This window comes from Hippocampus bargibanti, linkage group LG04 (genome assembly GCF_051943395.1).
Source record: "Hippocampus bargibanti isolate YZ-2025 linkage group LG04, ASM5194339v1, whole genome shotgun sequence".
Taxonomy (NCBI): Eukaryota; Metazoa; Chordata; class Actinopteri; order Syngnathiformes; family Syngnathidae; genus Hippocampus; species Hippocampus bargibanti.
Genome location: NC_142737.1, coordinates 10,623,515 through 10,636,921, shown reverse-complemented (window position 1 = coordinate 10,636,921; position 13,407 = coordinate 10,623,515). Strand labels below are relative to the sequence as shown.

The window sequence follows — 13,407 nt, the reverse complement described above, 5'->3', positions numbered from 1 at the left end:
AACGAGTTTAGCCACGTGCTAATCCTCGGATTTCCCATTTGTGTGTCATTGTGCCTGCAATGATACTGTCTGGAGCCACCAGCGCTCAAAAGGCACAAAGCCCTTTTTTTAATAATCAGAATATGGCTGATATGACGGACAAAGGCAGAAATAAATGAAATGATACTCAGGAATCCTTTTCTGATATGTCAGACAAATGTGTACTCCAAATGCACTCAGGCGCACACACGTATATATATACATATTTCTACTCTTTTTTTCTTTATTGTATTATCCGTCTTGACATTTTGCTCCACTGTTTTTTCAATACAATACCTATTTATATCTGTGTAAGCTCTCAGTCGTACAGGAGTGGTCCATCGATGAGAAGGTTTCTTCAGCCGTCATCTGTACAAAAGTGAAGGTTTCGGACGTTTCGCCTCCTATCCAAGAGGCTTCGTCAGCGAACTAAAGTCTGGCTGGTCGTATCGGCCCCATTTCATCACTTTGCTGCTGTGAAATGTAAATTTCTCCCTGTGAGACTAATGGCAAATCCAATCCAATCCAATAATAATAATAATAATAATAATAATAATAATAATAATAATAATAATAATAATAATACAGTTAATGTCTAGGCGCCTTTCAAAACACTCAAGGAAACTTTACAATCACGGGATAAGAACATTGTTTTTCTGCGGGTGAGCAGCGGGAGCCATTTGTGCCAGCGCTGACTCAACCCGGAAGTAACACAAACTCAGGCCACTAATGTGAGTGCATATATAGACATACAATACAATACAATACAGAATCAGATCAGAATCAGAATCATCTTTATTGCCAAGTATGTAGAACACACAAGGAATTTGTTTCCGGTAGAACACGCTGCACTAGTATCGTCGTCAAAAAAAACTGCTAAGTGGCACTATATACAGTAAAGTCTCGTTATATCGATATCGGATATATCGATAGTCCCGGTTATATCGATACTATTTCTATGCACGCACGGAGAAAATTACATGCAAACGGGGTCGGATATATCGATAGTCCCGGTTATATCGATATTTTTTCGGACTCCCTTGAATATCGATATAACGAGACTTTACTGTAGTTCCATTTACAATACAATACAATACAATACAATACAATACAATACATCATAATTGATATGGCGCTTTCACAGCAGCTGTAACAAAGCGCTGCATATAATAGTCAACATAAAGCAAAATAATAAACACAACAGGAACATAAAAATATGAACAGTTGTGCAGTCTTAACAACTTTCTCCATGTACTATATGATGTTTGACAAACACTTTTCTTTGTTTTTGGGTCTAATTTGACAGTAAACATCAACTGGGAGCAGCACTTCTGCTATTTTCACAAAATTGCAACTATTTTTGTAAAGCGCTGCTAATTTGAAACGAGATCAACTGAGTTCACTACCAACCCCCAAGCCAAATAAATGTCAACAAACAAAATAAATCAACCAAATGACAGACTCGGGTCACTCCTATCACAAGGCACCAATGTATCTTGTGACTGTTTACTACCTCTGTCCACTTTTTTTTAGGTCAGTCATTCCCCACTTGATGAAAACGACTACAGCAAACATGAAAACAATCTGATCAAGATGCACAGTAAAGGATTCAGGAATTTAAAACAAGATGATTATCTTTTTAAGCCACAGTATGAGATAGGCATCAGTCCGCTCCACAGTACACCCCACAGTACAACATACAGTGATACCTTGGCTCACAAACTTAATTGGTACCCAGACAGAGTGTGTAAGGGGAAAATTGTGTATCCCAAAAATTAATTTCCCATAGGAAACCATTGAAATGAGAATAATCCGTTCCCAGCTCCCCATAAAACATAATTTTCTACTTTCTAATTTTCTAAGCCTTAAAACTACACAAAATATACCTTATTTTATGTGCTATGGTATTATAATTAAATAAATAATCTGTACTGTATAATAAACTTGTTTTATTTACCTTTGTGTTGGTCGTTGATGGCTTGATGGAGTGGAGTGGCCGGTTTCCTCAGCATTAAATACTTGATGGAGGAACACAGGCTTCTTTTACCATCCAATCACGTGGCTTTTACCGAAGACTGGGGGCAGGGAATAGAGGACAAAAAAAGTCAGCAGCCATTTTCTTTTTGGGAGAACGGCCTCACTCTCTCTCTCTCTCTCTGTAAACCCCCCCTCACTGCTGCGTTCTTGACCAATCATATGGCTTTAACCGAAGACTGGGGGCGGGGAATAGAAACAGTCAGTTGCCATTTTGTTGTTAGAAGGACAAGCTCGTTCGCGAACGACACATCAGTTTTGAAAGGCGCTTATAAATTAAATGTATTAATTAATTAATAACTCATTGAGGCAGCTCCGTGTGTATCCCAAAAAAAGTTTGTATGCCAAGGTAAAATTTTCATAAATTTAACGTTCGTAAACCATAAAGTTCGTAAGCCAAGGGGTTCATAAACCGAGGTATCACTGTATTCTCAGCAAGATACGGAGACTGAAGGTACGGGAGGGGGGAAGAGTGAAAAAAAATACCCTCTCAGCGAGAAGTATGCCACAAAGACTTGCGAATACAGCCAAGGCCTGTCGTGTAGTTTGCAACCATACATCCACACAAACACAGGCATAGGCTTAAGAAAAGCAAGGCTTTGGCAGGGAGTTCAAAACAAGCCCCATCGGTGACGTTTGAGGGCAGCTCAAAAACACGAGATGGAGGAAAGGGCTGCTCTTCATCAGACGATCTCATGCAAATGTTGACCCGTGCAAGGATTTAGTACATGTGCCGAATATGTCCACGGGCGTACAACACCTGCGAGAGTGTGTGGGGATTACTTTTAAGATGACGTGAATATTTCCAACAGCATTCCCCTGCTACCTCCCTCAGCTTCGCCAACCCCTCCAAAAAAGACACTACGCATTAGGCTGGAAGAGGTTGTCATGAGTCAAAGCAGATAATCCTGTTAAACTGTGTGTTTGCACCCGTGTGTGTGCACCCGTGTGTGTGTGTGTGTGTGTGTGTGTGTGTGTGTGTGTGTGTGTGTGTGTGTGTGTGTGTGTGTGTGTGTGTGTGTGTGTGTGTGTGTGTGTGTGCGTGTGTGTGTGTGTGTGTGTGCGCGCAAAACCGTCAAGATGCCAGTCAAGTTAGCGGCATAATGAGGCATGACCTGCTTTCTCCATGCAGTTTGTACTCAGAAATAACACATCCAATTATTTTTAATTCACAACAGTTTTCGTAAACATGACTTATGAGGTTTTTGGGAAGGTTTGAACTGACTCGTTGGATTTCGAACTGAGCAACAGGTTCACAAAGAACTAATACAATTACAATTTTATTTAAAAAAAATCTGTACAAAATATATATAAATCAATAACCTAAACTATATTTTACATTGGTAAACAAACTATCATATTTTATATGTAAGGCGCACCAAATTATAAGGCGCACTTTCAATCAATGACATTTTAAAACGTTTTCCAGATAAAAGGCTCACCACAATAAAAGGCTGGGGTTACGTTACACGGCCATTCGACTGAGAAAAAAACGGTTTGGGGTGAAAAACTGGAAAACTGTAAAAAAAAAAACAGGGTAAAAAAAACAAGGAAAACTGGGTTTTGGTGAAACACTGTAAAAATGCAAAAAAACGGGGAAAACTGGATTTTGGTGAAAAATTGGAACAATGCGGAAAATGGGCGAAACCAGGTTTTGGGAAAAACCGTGAAAAACGGGGAAAATCTGGAAACCTGCAAAAAAAACGCAAAAAACTGGGAAAACTGGATTTTGGTTAAAAAAAATGTAAAACCTTGAAATCCGGGTTTTGGTGAAAGTTGCAAAAAAAACGGGAAAAAAACGGGAAAACCGGGTTTTGGTGAAAAACTGGAAAAATGCAAACAAATGGGAAAAAAATTGGGAAAATTGGATTTTGTTGAAAAATTGGAAAACCTTGAAAAACTGGGAAAAAATAGGATTTGGCAAAAAACCGCGAAAGATAGGGAAAACGGGTTTTGGTAAAAAAAAAAAACACCTGGAACACCGCGAAAAATGGGGAAAACCCAATTTTGGTAAAAAAGAAAAAGAAAACCGCAAAAAACGTGGATAAAACGGGTTTCAGTAAAAAACATTCCCATTCAGGCAACGTACTGTCACATTTTAGTTTGCGACCAATGGGTAGCACCAGCCGCACAAGTGTTTTTCGTTTTAATCAGTGGCAGTTAAAAGGACTCCCGGCACGACCATTCAGTGTCGGGTCATTGTTCGTTTCACCCTGTCAGGTTTGTTTTCATCTTGTCATGTTTTACTCATGGCTTTGTCCTCTTGATGACTTAGTTGGAGATTTTTTTTCCTGCTGAATTTATTTCATACAATTTGTCAAATACGTACACCATGTTCCTCCCTTCTGCCTGCCTTTTCGGGGTCTACCACCACCACCTTGCAAAGCGTGACAGGTACCGCCAATGTTTTTTTTTTTTATTTACAACGCATTTTGGTGGTTTACAGTTCATTTAATGTGAAAATTATGCAGTGTTCCTTGAGTATTTCATTTTAATATTTACATGCGTCGTGAGGGCACTGTCGAATAGATTTCGTGTTGTGCATGTGTGTTTATGTTTGCCCTTGAAAGGTTGAGTAAAATCCATCAACAGTGTAATATTCACTGCTTGTTGATCAAGGTCTCACACGCAGACACACGCAAACACACACACAGACACACGCACACACACGTCCTTGAGTCCGCCCAACAACTTTTCTGCTTCCAGTTTGATCGCAGACAAGTAAAGCAAAAGCATGCGTTAGCTTGGAATAACTTCAAACTCCTTTTGACGCATTGGCTTTTCATACAAAGTATGGCATCACAATCGTTGCCATGTCGACCACAACTAAGATATTTTAGTGGGCTACAGTAATACACTTAATTTTGGATAGCTGCGCATTTTGTGGTAGTTCGAGATAACAATACTCACAAGCATATATTCTTTATCCTTTACGAAGATAACTGCTATTAGCATTTTAGCAGAGTAGTTCGTTTGTTTCTGCGTGATGGTATTATACTGCCTCCTAGAGGCTAAGGCAGGGAAACCAGAAGGAGCAACACTGAAATTTATCATGATACACGAACAGTTTTGATTCAGAATATTGTATTTATGTCACGGTTTGCAAGGTGGTGATGGCGCGTGCGGATCCCAAAAAGCAGGCAGGAGGGAGCAGGAGGTTGTTTGACAAATTGTATTAAAATAAAGTCAGCAGGAACAAAATGTAAAACATCAAAATCATCTGAATGGAAAAAATACAAAGTAGCAAAAGAAGACCAAAAGTAAAAGCCCGCCAAAGTTAAAGAAACACATACACAATGCATGCAGCAAACAATCAATGTGTTCAACAGCATTCAATGACATTTAACAATTACCCGACACCGAATGGTCGTGCCAGGTGTCCTTTTGAGTGTGACTGATTGGAAACGACCGGCACCTGTGCAGGTGCAGGCGGGGCCGACAGCGCCACCCGTTGGTCGCCAACCAGATCATGACAATTTATTTCTGTTATCACTCCTAGATTTTTGGTAAAGTGCTATTTTATTTATTTAGTTATTTTGATTAGCAACAAACAAAAATGTTTTATGTAAGTAGGCTGGAACGGATCAATAGGAACATATTTTTTGGAGATGTGTTGCTTTGAGTGAAAGGCATTAAACGCGAATCACTAAATATCTCAAACTGAATTTGTGTGGGAAAACTAAAGTCAATAATATACAAAATCCCAAGTACATTTCATAAATTAGTGATTTTTTTTTTCAAACTCTTCCAAGCATGCAGATGGCTTACGGAAAACACAACACCATCTTTGCACATACCATGTTTATGTTGCTTCTCATTCTCCATTAATGTTAAGCATCATGTTTTGGAATCCAAATGACACTTTATGAGTGGGAAGCTCTTGAGCTGCGACGATCCATCTGTTCTTTGACTTCAATGTGTTCAACTAAACTCATGAAACAGACTCAAGTTGTTACAGCAATAGTGACAGAAACACCCCAAAAATAAGTCAAGGTGATTCGTTTTAAGTTGAGGGGTTCATTCGTCAAACGTCCTGATTATTATTTTAGGTGGCTTTTGTTGTTTTGGATAGCAAAAAAAAGGGCTCAGCAATTGTAATATGCACACTGTAAATTGCACCACTTCTATCCGGATGTCAACATACAGTACAAGAGCGTCTGTCAAATTTCCTCTCCTGCCCTTCACACTGGAAGAGGATGGGCATCCATTATCTGCTCTTCCTCTCTCCTGACCTTCGTCACGCCACCCCCGCATCACCTCCATCTTTTCGAGAACACCAATCCCCCACCCCCGATCTAATCTGTCCATCTTTCTCCTCCTCCAAGTCCATCAGCTCAGCCACAACCTGTCACTTACACCTTCCAGCTATGACACTCACACACACACACACACACACACACGCATGGAGCCTTGTTGTTCTCTGCATCGGAATCAAACGTGCCACAGGATTTTGAAAGCCTCAAATGTCAACAGGTAGAGAAAGTGAGAATTTCAAGTGGGGAAAAAATTGGGTGGGTGGCATGGGTGAGAAATCCGTCGATCCGCATTTTTATTTTATTTTTGTCACGCTCATCCTCATTTAGCTCGCAAGTGGGCTAGAGCCAATCTCAACTAACTTTGGGCAAGATGAGGGCAACACCGATCGCATCACCCTCCCATCTTTTGGCATCCATGTATTTCAACCCGTTGCTAATCACCTACGAACTGTTTTAGGAATTATAAAAACCTGCTGACGTGAAAAAAACTTTTAGCTGATTAAATGGCGCATGTGCAAATGAATTCCATCATGTTTCCCAAAACACAGCTAAACCGCGGCTCAATATGACTTCACATATATGGTGCACCTTCATTTAAAGCACATGGTCATCTTTGGAAGAAAATCAAAGCTTTTGGGTGCCACTTATACACCAGTAAATACGGTAATTTTAGTCAACAGTTTTTCTTCTTTACTTGTTCGAATGTCTTGTAGATTTTTGTGGACAAATCAGCCCATTTGCAACAAGCTTGTGCACCATCTTGTGCATTTTTTGGGCGCTACATTGGAGTCCACATAGCTCGAATTGATATGGAAGGACTTCTTTAATCCATTGCAAACATTTATGCTTTCCTCTTCAGAACTATTTGAATCATATTCATAACTGGATGTGTAACAAGAAAGCATCTTCTCCAAATCTGAAGCCATTGTTTTGATTCTAGAGCAAGGCAAAGATGTCCTGGCATGACGTCACGGACAACGGGGCGGGACCTTCTGAAACTCGCAATTTCCGCGGTCATTTTGAAGTAGTTTTGGGACACTAACTCATTTTTATTGGTGTTTTGCATTTGACTAAAAATATCAGCCTGCGTGTTTTGGGTATTTTAGGTGCTATAAAACGTTTTTCTGATGTCAGTTAGGAAACAAAAAAATGGTGTTGGTTGTCCTTTAAATTCCTTTAGAACATTTTTGACAGAGTGAAGCTACCCTGTGTATGAAATGTACTTTCAAAATAAAGCAAACAGCATTTTTTTTCTTGTTGCCATTACCGTTAAGTGCTACAATTTGGAATCAGGCCAACATCCCCCCCCCAAAAAAGGCCAAATTTCTTAATTTATTTTCCTGTAACATGACATCATCTTGAAACCCCCTCAAATGTTTATTGCGTTCTACTCGAGTGGGGCTCCTTTGTACTTTCGATTTATGGAGCTTGAACCCGTACCGTTTAGGACAAAGGGTGAAGGCTGAAAACGGTGAGGTGCTTCGCAACTGTGTTGACCCTCTTCTTGTTCAGACACACACACACACATATGAAAAGCCCCTCATCCATAATTGATGCACAACATAAGGCTCCCTGGGGAGTGGACCTTCCCATTTTCCCCAGCTGTTGTCGGCCATCTTCTTTCTTCTCCTCTCCTCCGCCCAGCCTTCCAATCCCCACCACTCATTTATGTGCCATGGTCGCCGCCTTTCCATTTTCAAATTCCTGCTCAATTCTGGATGGAGGTCACGGTTTTGATTCTGGCAATGCAAATAAAGCAGACCCGATGACCTTTCTGTCTGTTTGGCCGCGTCGGGTGTCTATATCTGTGTTGTGTAAATAGAGATGTACCCCTCCCCGCAATGAGACACAGCTTGCTGAAAGGATCAAGCGGTGGCGAAAAGGTTTTTCCCTTTCCAGATGTGAAGTGTCTTTTCACCTGGAGGTGATAGTCGTACGCACACGTGCACTCGATTTAGGAGAAAAGAGCCGCTCTGAGAAGATTCTCATGTTAACGTCAGACCTTGGTACGTTTCGCCTTGTGCTTTTGTGATTATATTGCACCGTAGTGCATTTCAGTTGGGGTAATGCACTTCTTCATTCATCACACCGGCCAACTTTGGGAAATATTTTCAATTCCTATATTTTATGGTCGCTATTATTCATTATTCATGCATAATAAATAAATCTTGCCATGGAGAGCCCATCTGAGGCTGAAAAAAAGTGTGTGTTACTTCGAGGCTTCAGCGCTTCTTGAAATATTTACACTGGAATCTCAATTTAAAGGAAGGAACGGACAGAAAATAGCATCTAGTCCACTCAAAACTCTCTTTTGCACCAGAGCTGTCAAAGTGTGGTTCATGTTTATTTCGCGCCAAAATTGATGTTTTATTCTTTTATTTTTTGATGTATGCAGGACTAACATATTTTCAGGTTAGAATGGCCATCAATCAAACAATAGATGCCATTGTTTCTTTATATTAGTAATGTCTTAGTGATAAAGAGCTCAACAATATTCACAACACTACAATTGCCACATTAAAACTGATTTTTTTAGGTTTATCTTTAGATATCCATGTCTCACGTAAAATACAATATTAGAGAGTACAATATTTTCCGGTGTATAAGTCGAACTCAAAAGTCTTCAAAAGATCACCCTGTGCTTTATATGCCGGTGCGATGAAAAAAAATATGTAATGGATTGATGGCATTTCCTTTTACTTTAACTCATTCACTGCCATTCATGAATTTATTCAGGAATTGAAAATATGACAGAGCGCCATTCCTGAATTTGTTCAGGTTTTGTTTTTTCTTGTGTGGGTGCCGATATAGTGTTGACCATGGCCTCTGGTAATGTTTTTCCCTTCCACAAGGCGGAAGTATTTCCCCTTTTTCCATGTTAGTGCTCTGTTCCAGCTTCTGCTGTTGTTAAAGTGCTATATAAAACAATCTGTATGTATTGCATTGTATTTTGGACAGCCACCCTCATTTCAGGCTCATATAACTCCAGACCCATTTAATTTAGTAATTGTATCTTTTTTTCTGATAAAGGAGCTGAGCTTTCTAACGCTGTATTGAATGTTTATGTCGTCCTAAAACTCAATATTATGTGGGTCCTGGAATTCGAGTGACAATGACAAAAACCCTGGCACTGGAGTGAACACTTTTTTGCACGTCTGGCAGTCAATGAGTTAAAACCTGTCTCAAAACTCACTTGTACTCTTTGGCATTTGACATGATTCCGACTTGATCTTGGCTTTACACCCTGGTGCTTTCTACTATCTTTGTGACTGCTTTATTTCTTGTTTAGAATAGTTCTCCATGTTGAGCGCTTTGTTACAGCTTCAGCTGTTGTTAAAGCGTCATGAAAATCAATATGTATTGTATTATTAGTATTGATTATTATTTTGGTTTTTGTTGTTTTTTTTTAACTTCAAGATGGGGCCACGAGAGTAGCTGCCTTTCCAGCAGCTCCTATATTTTGTTTTTGTACTTCTTTCTTTCCTCTCCTCTTCCTTTCATAACTTTGCTGCTGTGAAATGTAAATTTCTCCACTACGAGACGAATAAAGGTACATCCAATTCAATCCAATCCAATTGTAAATTCAGCTGCTCGGCCCCCAAACACCTTCAAGTCCCATCTCAAAACCCACCTATTTAAAATTGCAGTTTCTATTTGGATTGGATTTGCCTTTATTAGTCTCGCAGTGGAGACATTTACATTTCACAGCAGCAAAGTTATGAAAGGAATGAAATTTATAATAATAATATAATTGTATTTTACTTATTGCATTCTATTTGTGATTGTATTTTATTTATTATAGTATCTATGCTTGTCTGTGACTGTAAAGTGTCTTGAGAGCTTTGAAAGGCACTTAAAATGTAATGTATTATTATTATTATTATTATTATTATTATTATTAATGTTAAGCAGATTCCTTACTTACAGACAGTGTATTGTCGGTGTTCAAATACCTGACATGTTTCGGCGACTACTTCCGCCTTTTATATTATTATTATTATTATTATTATTATTATTATTATTATTATTATTATTATTATTATTATTACTATTATTATTAAATTATATATGTGCGTCAAGACACACCACTTGATCTATATATATTCCCAAGCGCACCACAATGTAACTTCTAGCATCCTTTACCATATTGTTGCCCCACTTGCCTTTACAAAAACAATATAGTGCATGTTATGGGGTGCAAATTATGACCCCTCATCAACAAAGATCAAATTATTTCTAAATCATTTTATTTAGTATTGATAAAGATACATTTGAGACCACCATTTGAGTCACAATTTGGAGAAATTTGAATTTGCATTGGTTTGTTATTATACTGTCAAAGCTGCAAGTCTGAGGTGTGTGCTGGCTGGGAGTAATAATACCTTGTTTTTTTTATTTTTCGGGGGCGGTGGGGAGTTTGATGGTGGTCCCTATGGTCCTTGGGGATGCCGTGATCCCACCCAGCAGATGGTGAAGACTCAGGACTGAACATCACGGGTATCTCTGTAAAAACAAGCGTGCTCTAAGAAAAAACATCGCAGCAAAGCGATGAATAAAACATGGAGCCGCGACTTTTATTTGATACTACCAGGATGGTCTTTGCTATGTTTTTTTTGTTTCATCTTTTTGTCTGTGAAAGCAACAGAATGATGTTGACAACCCCCCCCCGGAAAATCTGAGCCGACACACTATCAGGTTTACATTGTGGATGCGTTGCTCTGATCTAATGCAAGACAACAAGAAATTCTCTTTTGAGACGGTTGCTTTGACACCACGACGACACCCGCAGCCGCACACCAGAGATGTCAATATTGCAACCAGAACGACATTCTATCCTAATAATAGTTCTTCAAGATTGTAAAAAATGCTCTTTTTTGTTTTGAACCATGAATACAGCGGATAGAAAAATGTATCCACAAATATCGATCAAGCGTCCTGAAACATTCTCGTAACTTTTTGCATCGTAACTTTAGCAAAGAAGCCACACATCGTTGACCTCGGCGCACTCAATTGGTTAATTAACGGAGCGTCGGCCAGATGGGGACACGTGGTGCTAAACTCCTCAGTCCCAAACGCTCCAAAATTCAGGATGATAAATTGCCTTGTGAAGTCCGTCCAATCCAGCTAAAGTTTTCCATTAGCTCAAGGAGACCACTCTCATCAAATGTACACTTCCTTGGTGTTGCTTGCCTTAAACGTACCCGTTGAAAGAGCTATTGTGTTTTTTTTCCCTCATCAAATAGTTGAAAAATGGATTTTTGGGCACCTCATCCATCACCGCTACCGTACGCACATACAGTATACTTGTCACAATATTTGGACCTTCACAAGGGAGGCGAAAACTGCCAGGCGTTTGTTGTAAACGTGCTTGTTAACGGTTACTAAACACAAGTGAGAGTCGCCTTGAAGTTTGTCTATCTTGCCAGCGCCGTGTGTCACATCCAATGACGCTTTGCGGTGCGTGGCGTGCTAGCGATACAACCGGGATGAAAAATTCTTCGCCTTGAGCGTGAAACCACACGTTCATTTTGGGAATTTGGGAATCGTGTGCAGCTTTAGTACAAACTTCCCAAGGGATAATATGAGATATTTTGACTAAATAGGAACCGCTAACTTCAGTATGTTTTAAGCTAACCACCGGTTATCATATAAGAAGAAGAAGTTATTTTATAAGAAGACGAAGCATGGCGTGGCCTCCCACAGGAGGTGCTACGACATTTCAAATCAATCGTATGTTCTTCCATCTCGGTTTTGTTCGGTGCAGCCACAAAAATGGACAAAACCCGACTTCAATGGACAGTTAGGATGGCAGAAAAATAAACTTTGTTTACCCTATAAACTCTCGAGGACTTACACACTATAAGAATCAAGACACCCTGCCCACCACCTTTTCCAGCTACTCCCCTCAGGCAGACGCTTGATACTTTGCACATTTTCTCACAGTTGTTCCTGAAAGGTACCACTTACATTAAGGAATTCAATTAGATTAGCCTTTATTAGTGTCCTCCATAGTAATTTGTCGTGCCTTTTTTATGATGATACTACTACTACTACTACTAATAATAATAATAATAATAATAATAATAATAATATAATAATAATAATAATAATAATAGCGCCTTTCAAAAGTCTTAAGGACACTTTACAGTCACGGTCAAGCATAGATACAATAATAAATAAAATACAATTATAAATAGAAACAACAGATAAAGCTACACAGAAGATTTTAGTGCAGCGTGTTCTACCGGAGACAAATTCCTTATGTGTTCTACATACTTGGCCAACAATGGTGATTCTTCTTCTTCTTTTCCTTTCGGCTTTTCCCTTCAAGCAAATCAGTGTCCTCCATCTTTCGAGGTTTGATTCGCATGTTTGTTTTGGCCAAGCTTTTACGTCGGATGCCCTTCCTGACACAACCCTCTGTATTTATCCGGGCTTGGAACCGGCACAAGAAGACGTATGTCCCTTTGTGGTTACAGAACAAGCAACTCGCTCAGTAAAAGGCTCCAAAACACAAAATGGTCATCGGCACAGCAACATTCAAAGAAGTAAAAACTATACTCACCATTTGATGACAATCCTCTGATCTTACTGTGAAATGGGCATCTGATTCTGATATAAATGGAAAATATATCATCTCTAACCTGTAAATAAAGAGTAAAAATCCTTATTATTGAGAGACCATACGAATGCACTTTTTTAGAAATTGGTTACCCCATTTAAATTGATTAGTGGACACTTTTGAAATGATAGCTTTGATCCAGTTCTCACTTTGAAACTTGCACAGTTCTTTAAATAAATACAAAGTTTGCTTGCCTCAAGCTGTCTATTTGTCACTCCCAGATGATGTTTACGATAAAAATGGACACATTCAACAAAAACAATCAAAAATGTAAAGACTAAAATGCTCAAAACAAATCAGATTTTGCCAATGGAAAATCCACTAGCAATATACTAACAAAAGCCGAAAGGATATGCTAACATTAAGACACAAAGACTGAAACCGGCTCATGAAAATTAGCATTGTCGTTGGGGGGAAAAAACAACACTCACAGGCATATCTTGTCTTTGGTCAGTGAAAAAAATGTTTTAAAAGTAC

At 39.1% G+C, this 13,407-nt stretch overlaps 1 protein-coding gene across 7 annotated transcripts in view; it reads right to left on the bottom strand.

Annotated features, from left to right (window-relative positions):
• Positions 1 to 13,407, bottom strand: part of LOC148898947 (uncharacterized) — a 45,262-nt gene that overhangs the window by 15,620 nt on the left and 16,235 nt on the right. For 4 of the 7 annotated variants that reach the window (XR_016114672.1, XM_088993970.1, XM_088993966.1 and 1 more), the window contains 3 exons: positions 12,874 to 12,952; positions 12,585 to 12,773; positions 10,691 to 10,811 (listed from right to left, as the gene is read on the bottom strand). Coding sequence is in view for 5 of the 7 variants with exons in the window: in XM_088993970.1 (XP_088850096.1) it covers positions 10,691 to 10,811; positions 12,585 to 12,773; positions 12,874 to 12,952 (389 nt within the window). In the remaining 2 variants the exon portion in view is untranslated. Of the gene's footprint in view, positions 1 to 2,295; positions 2,813 to 7,823; positions 8,048 to 10,690; positions 10,812 to 12,584; positions 12,774 to 12,873; positions 12,953 to 13,407 lie in introns of those variants that run through there. The other 3 variants (XM_088993967.1, XM_088993968.1, XR_016114673.1) reach the window with 3 other exon arrangements.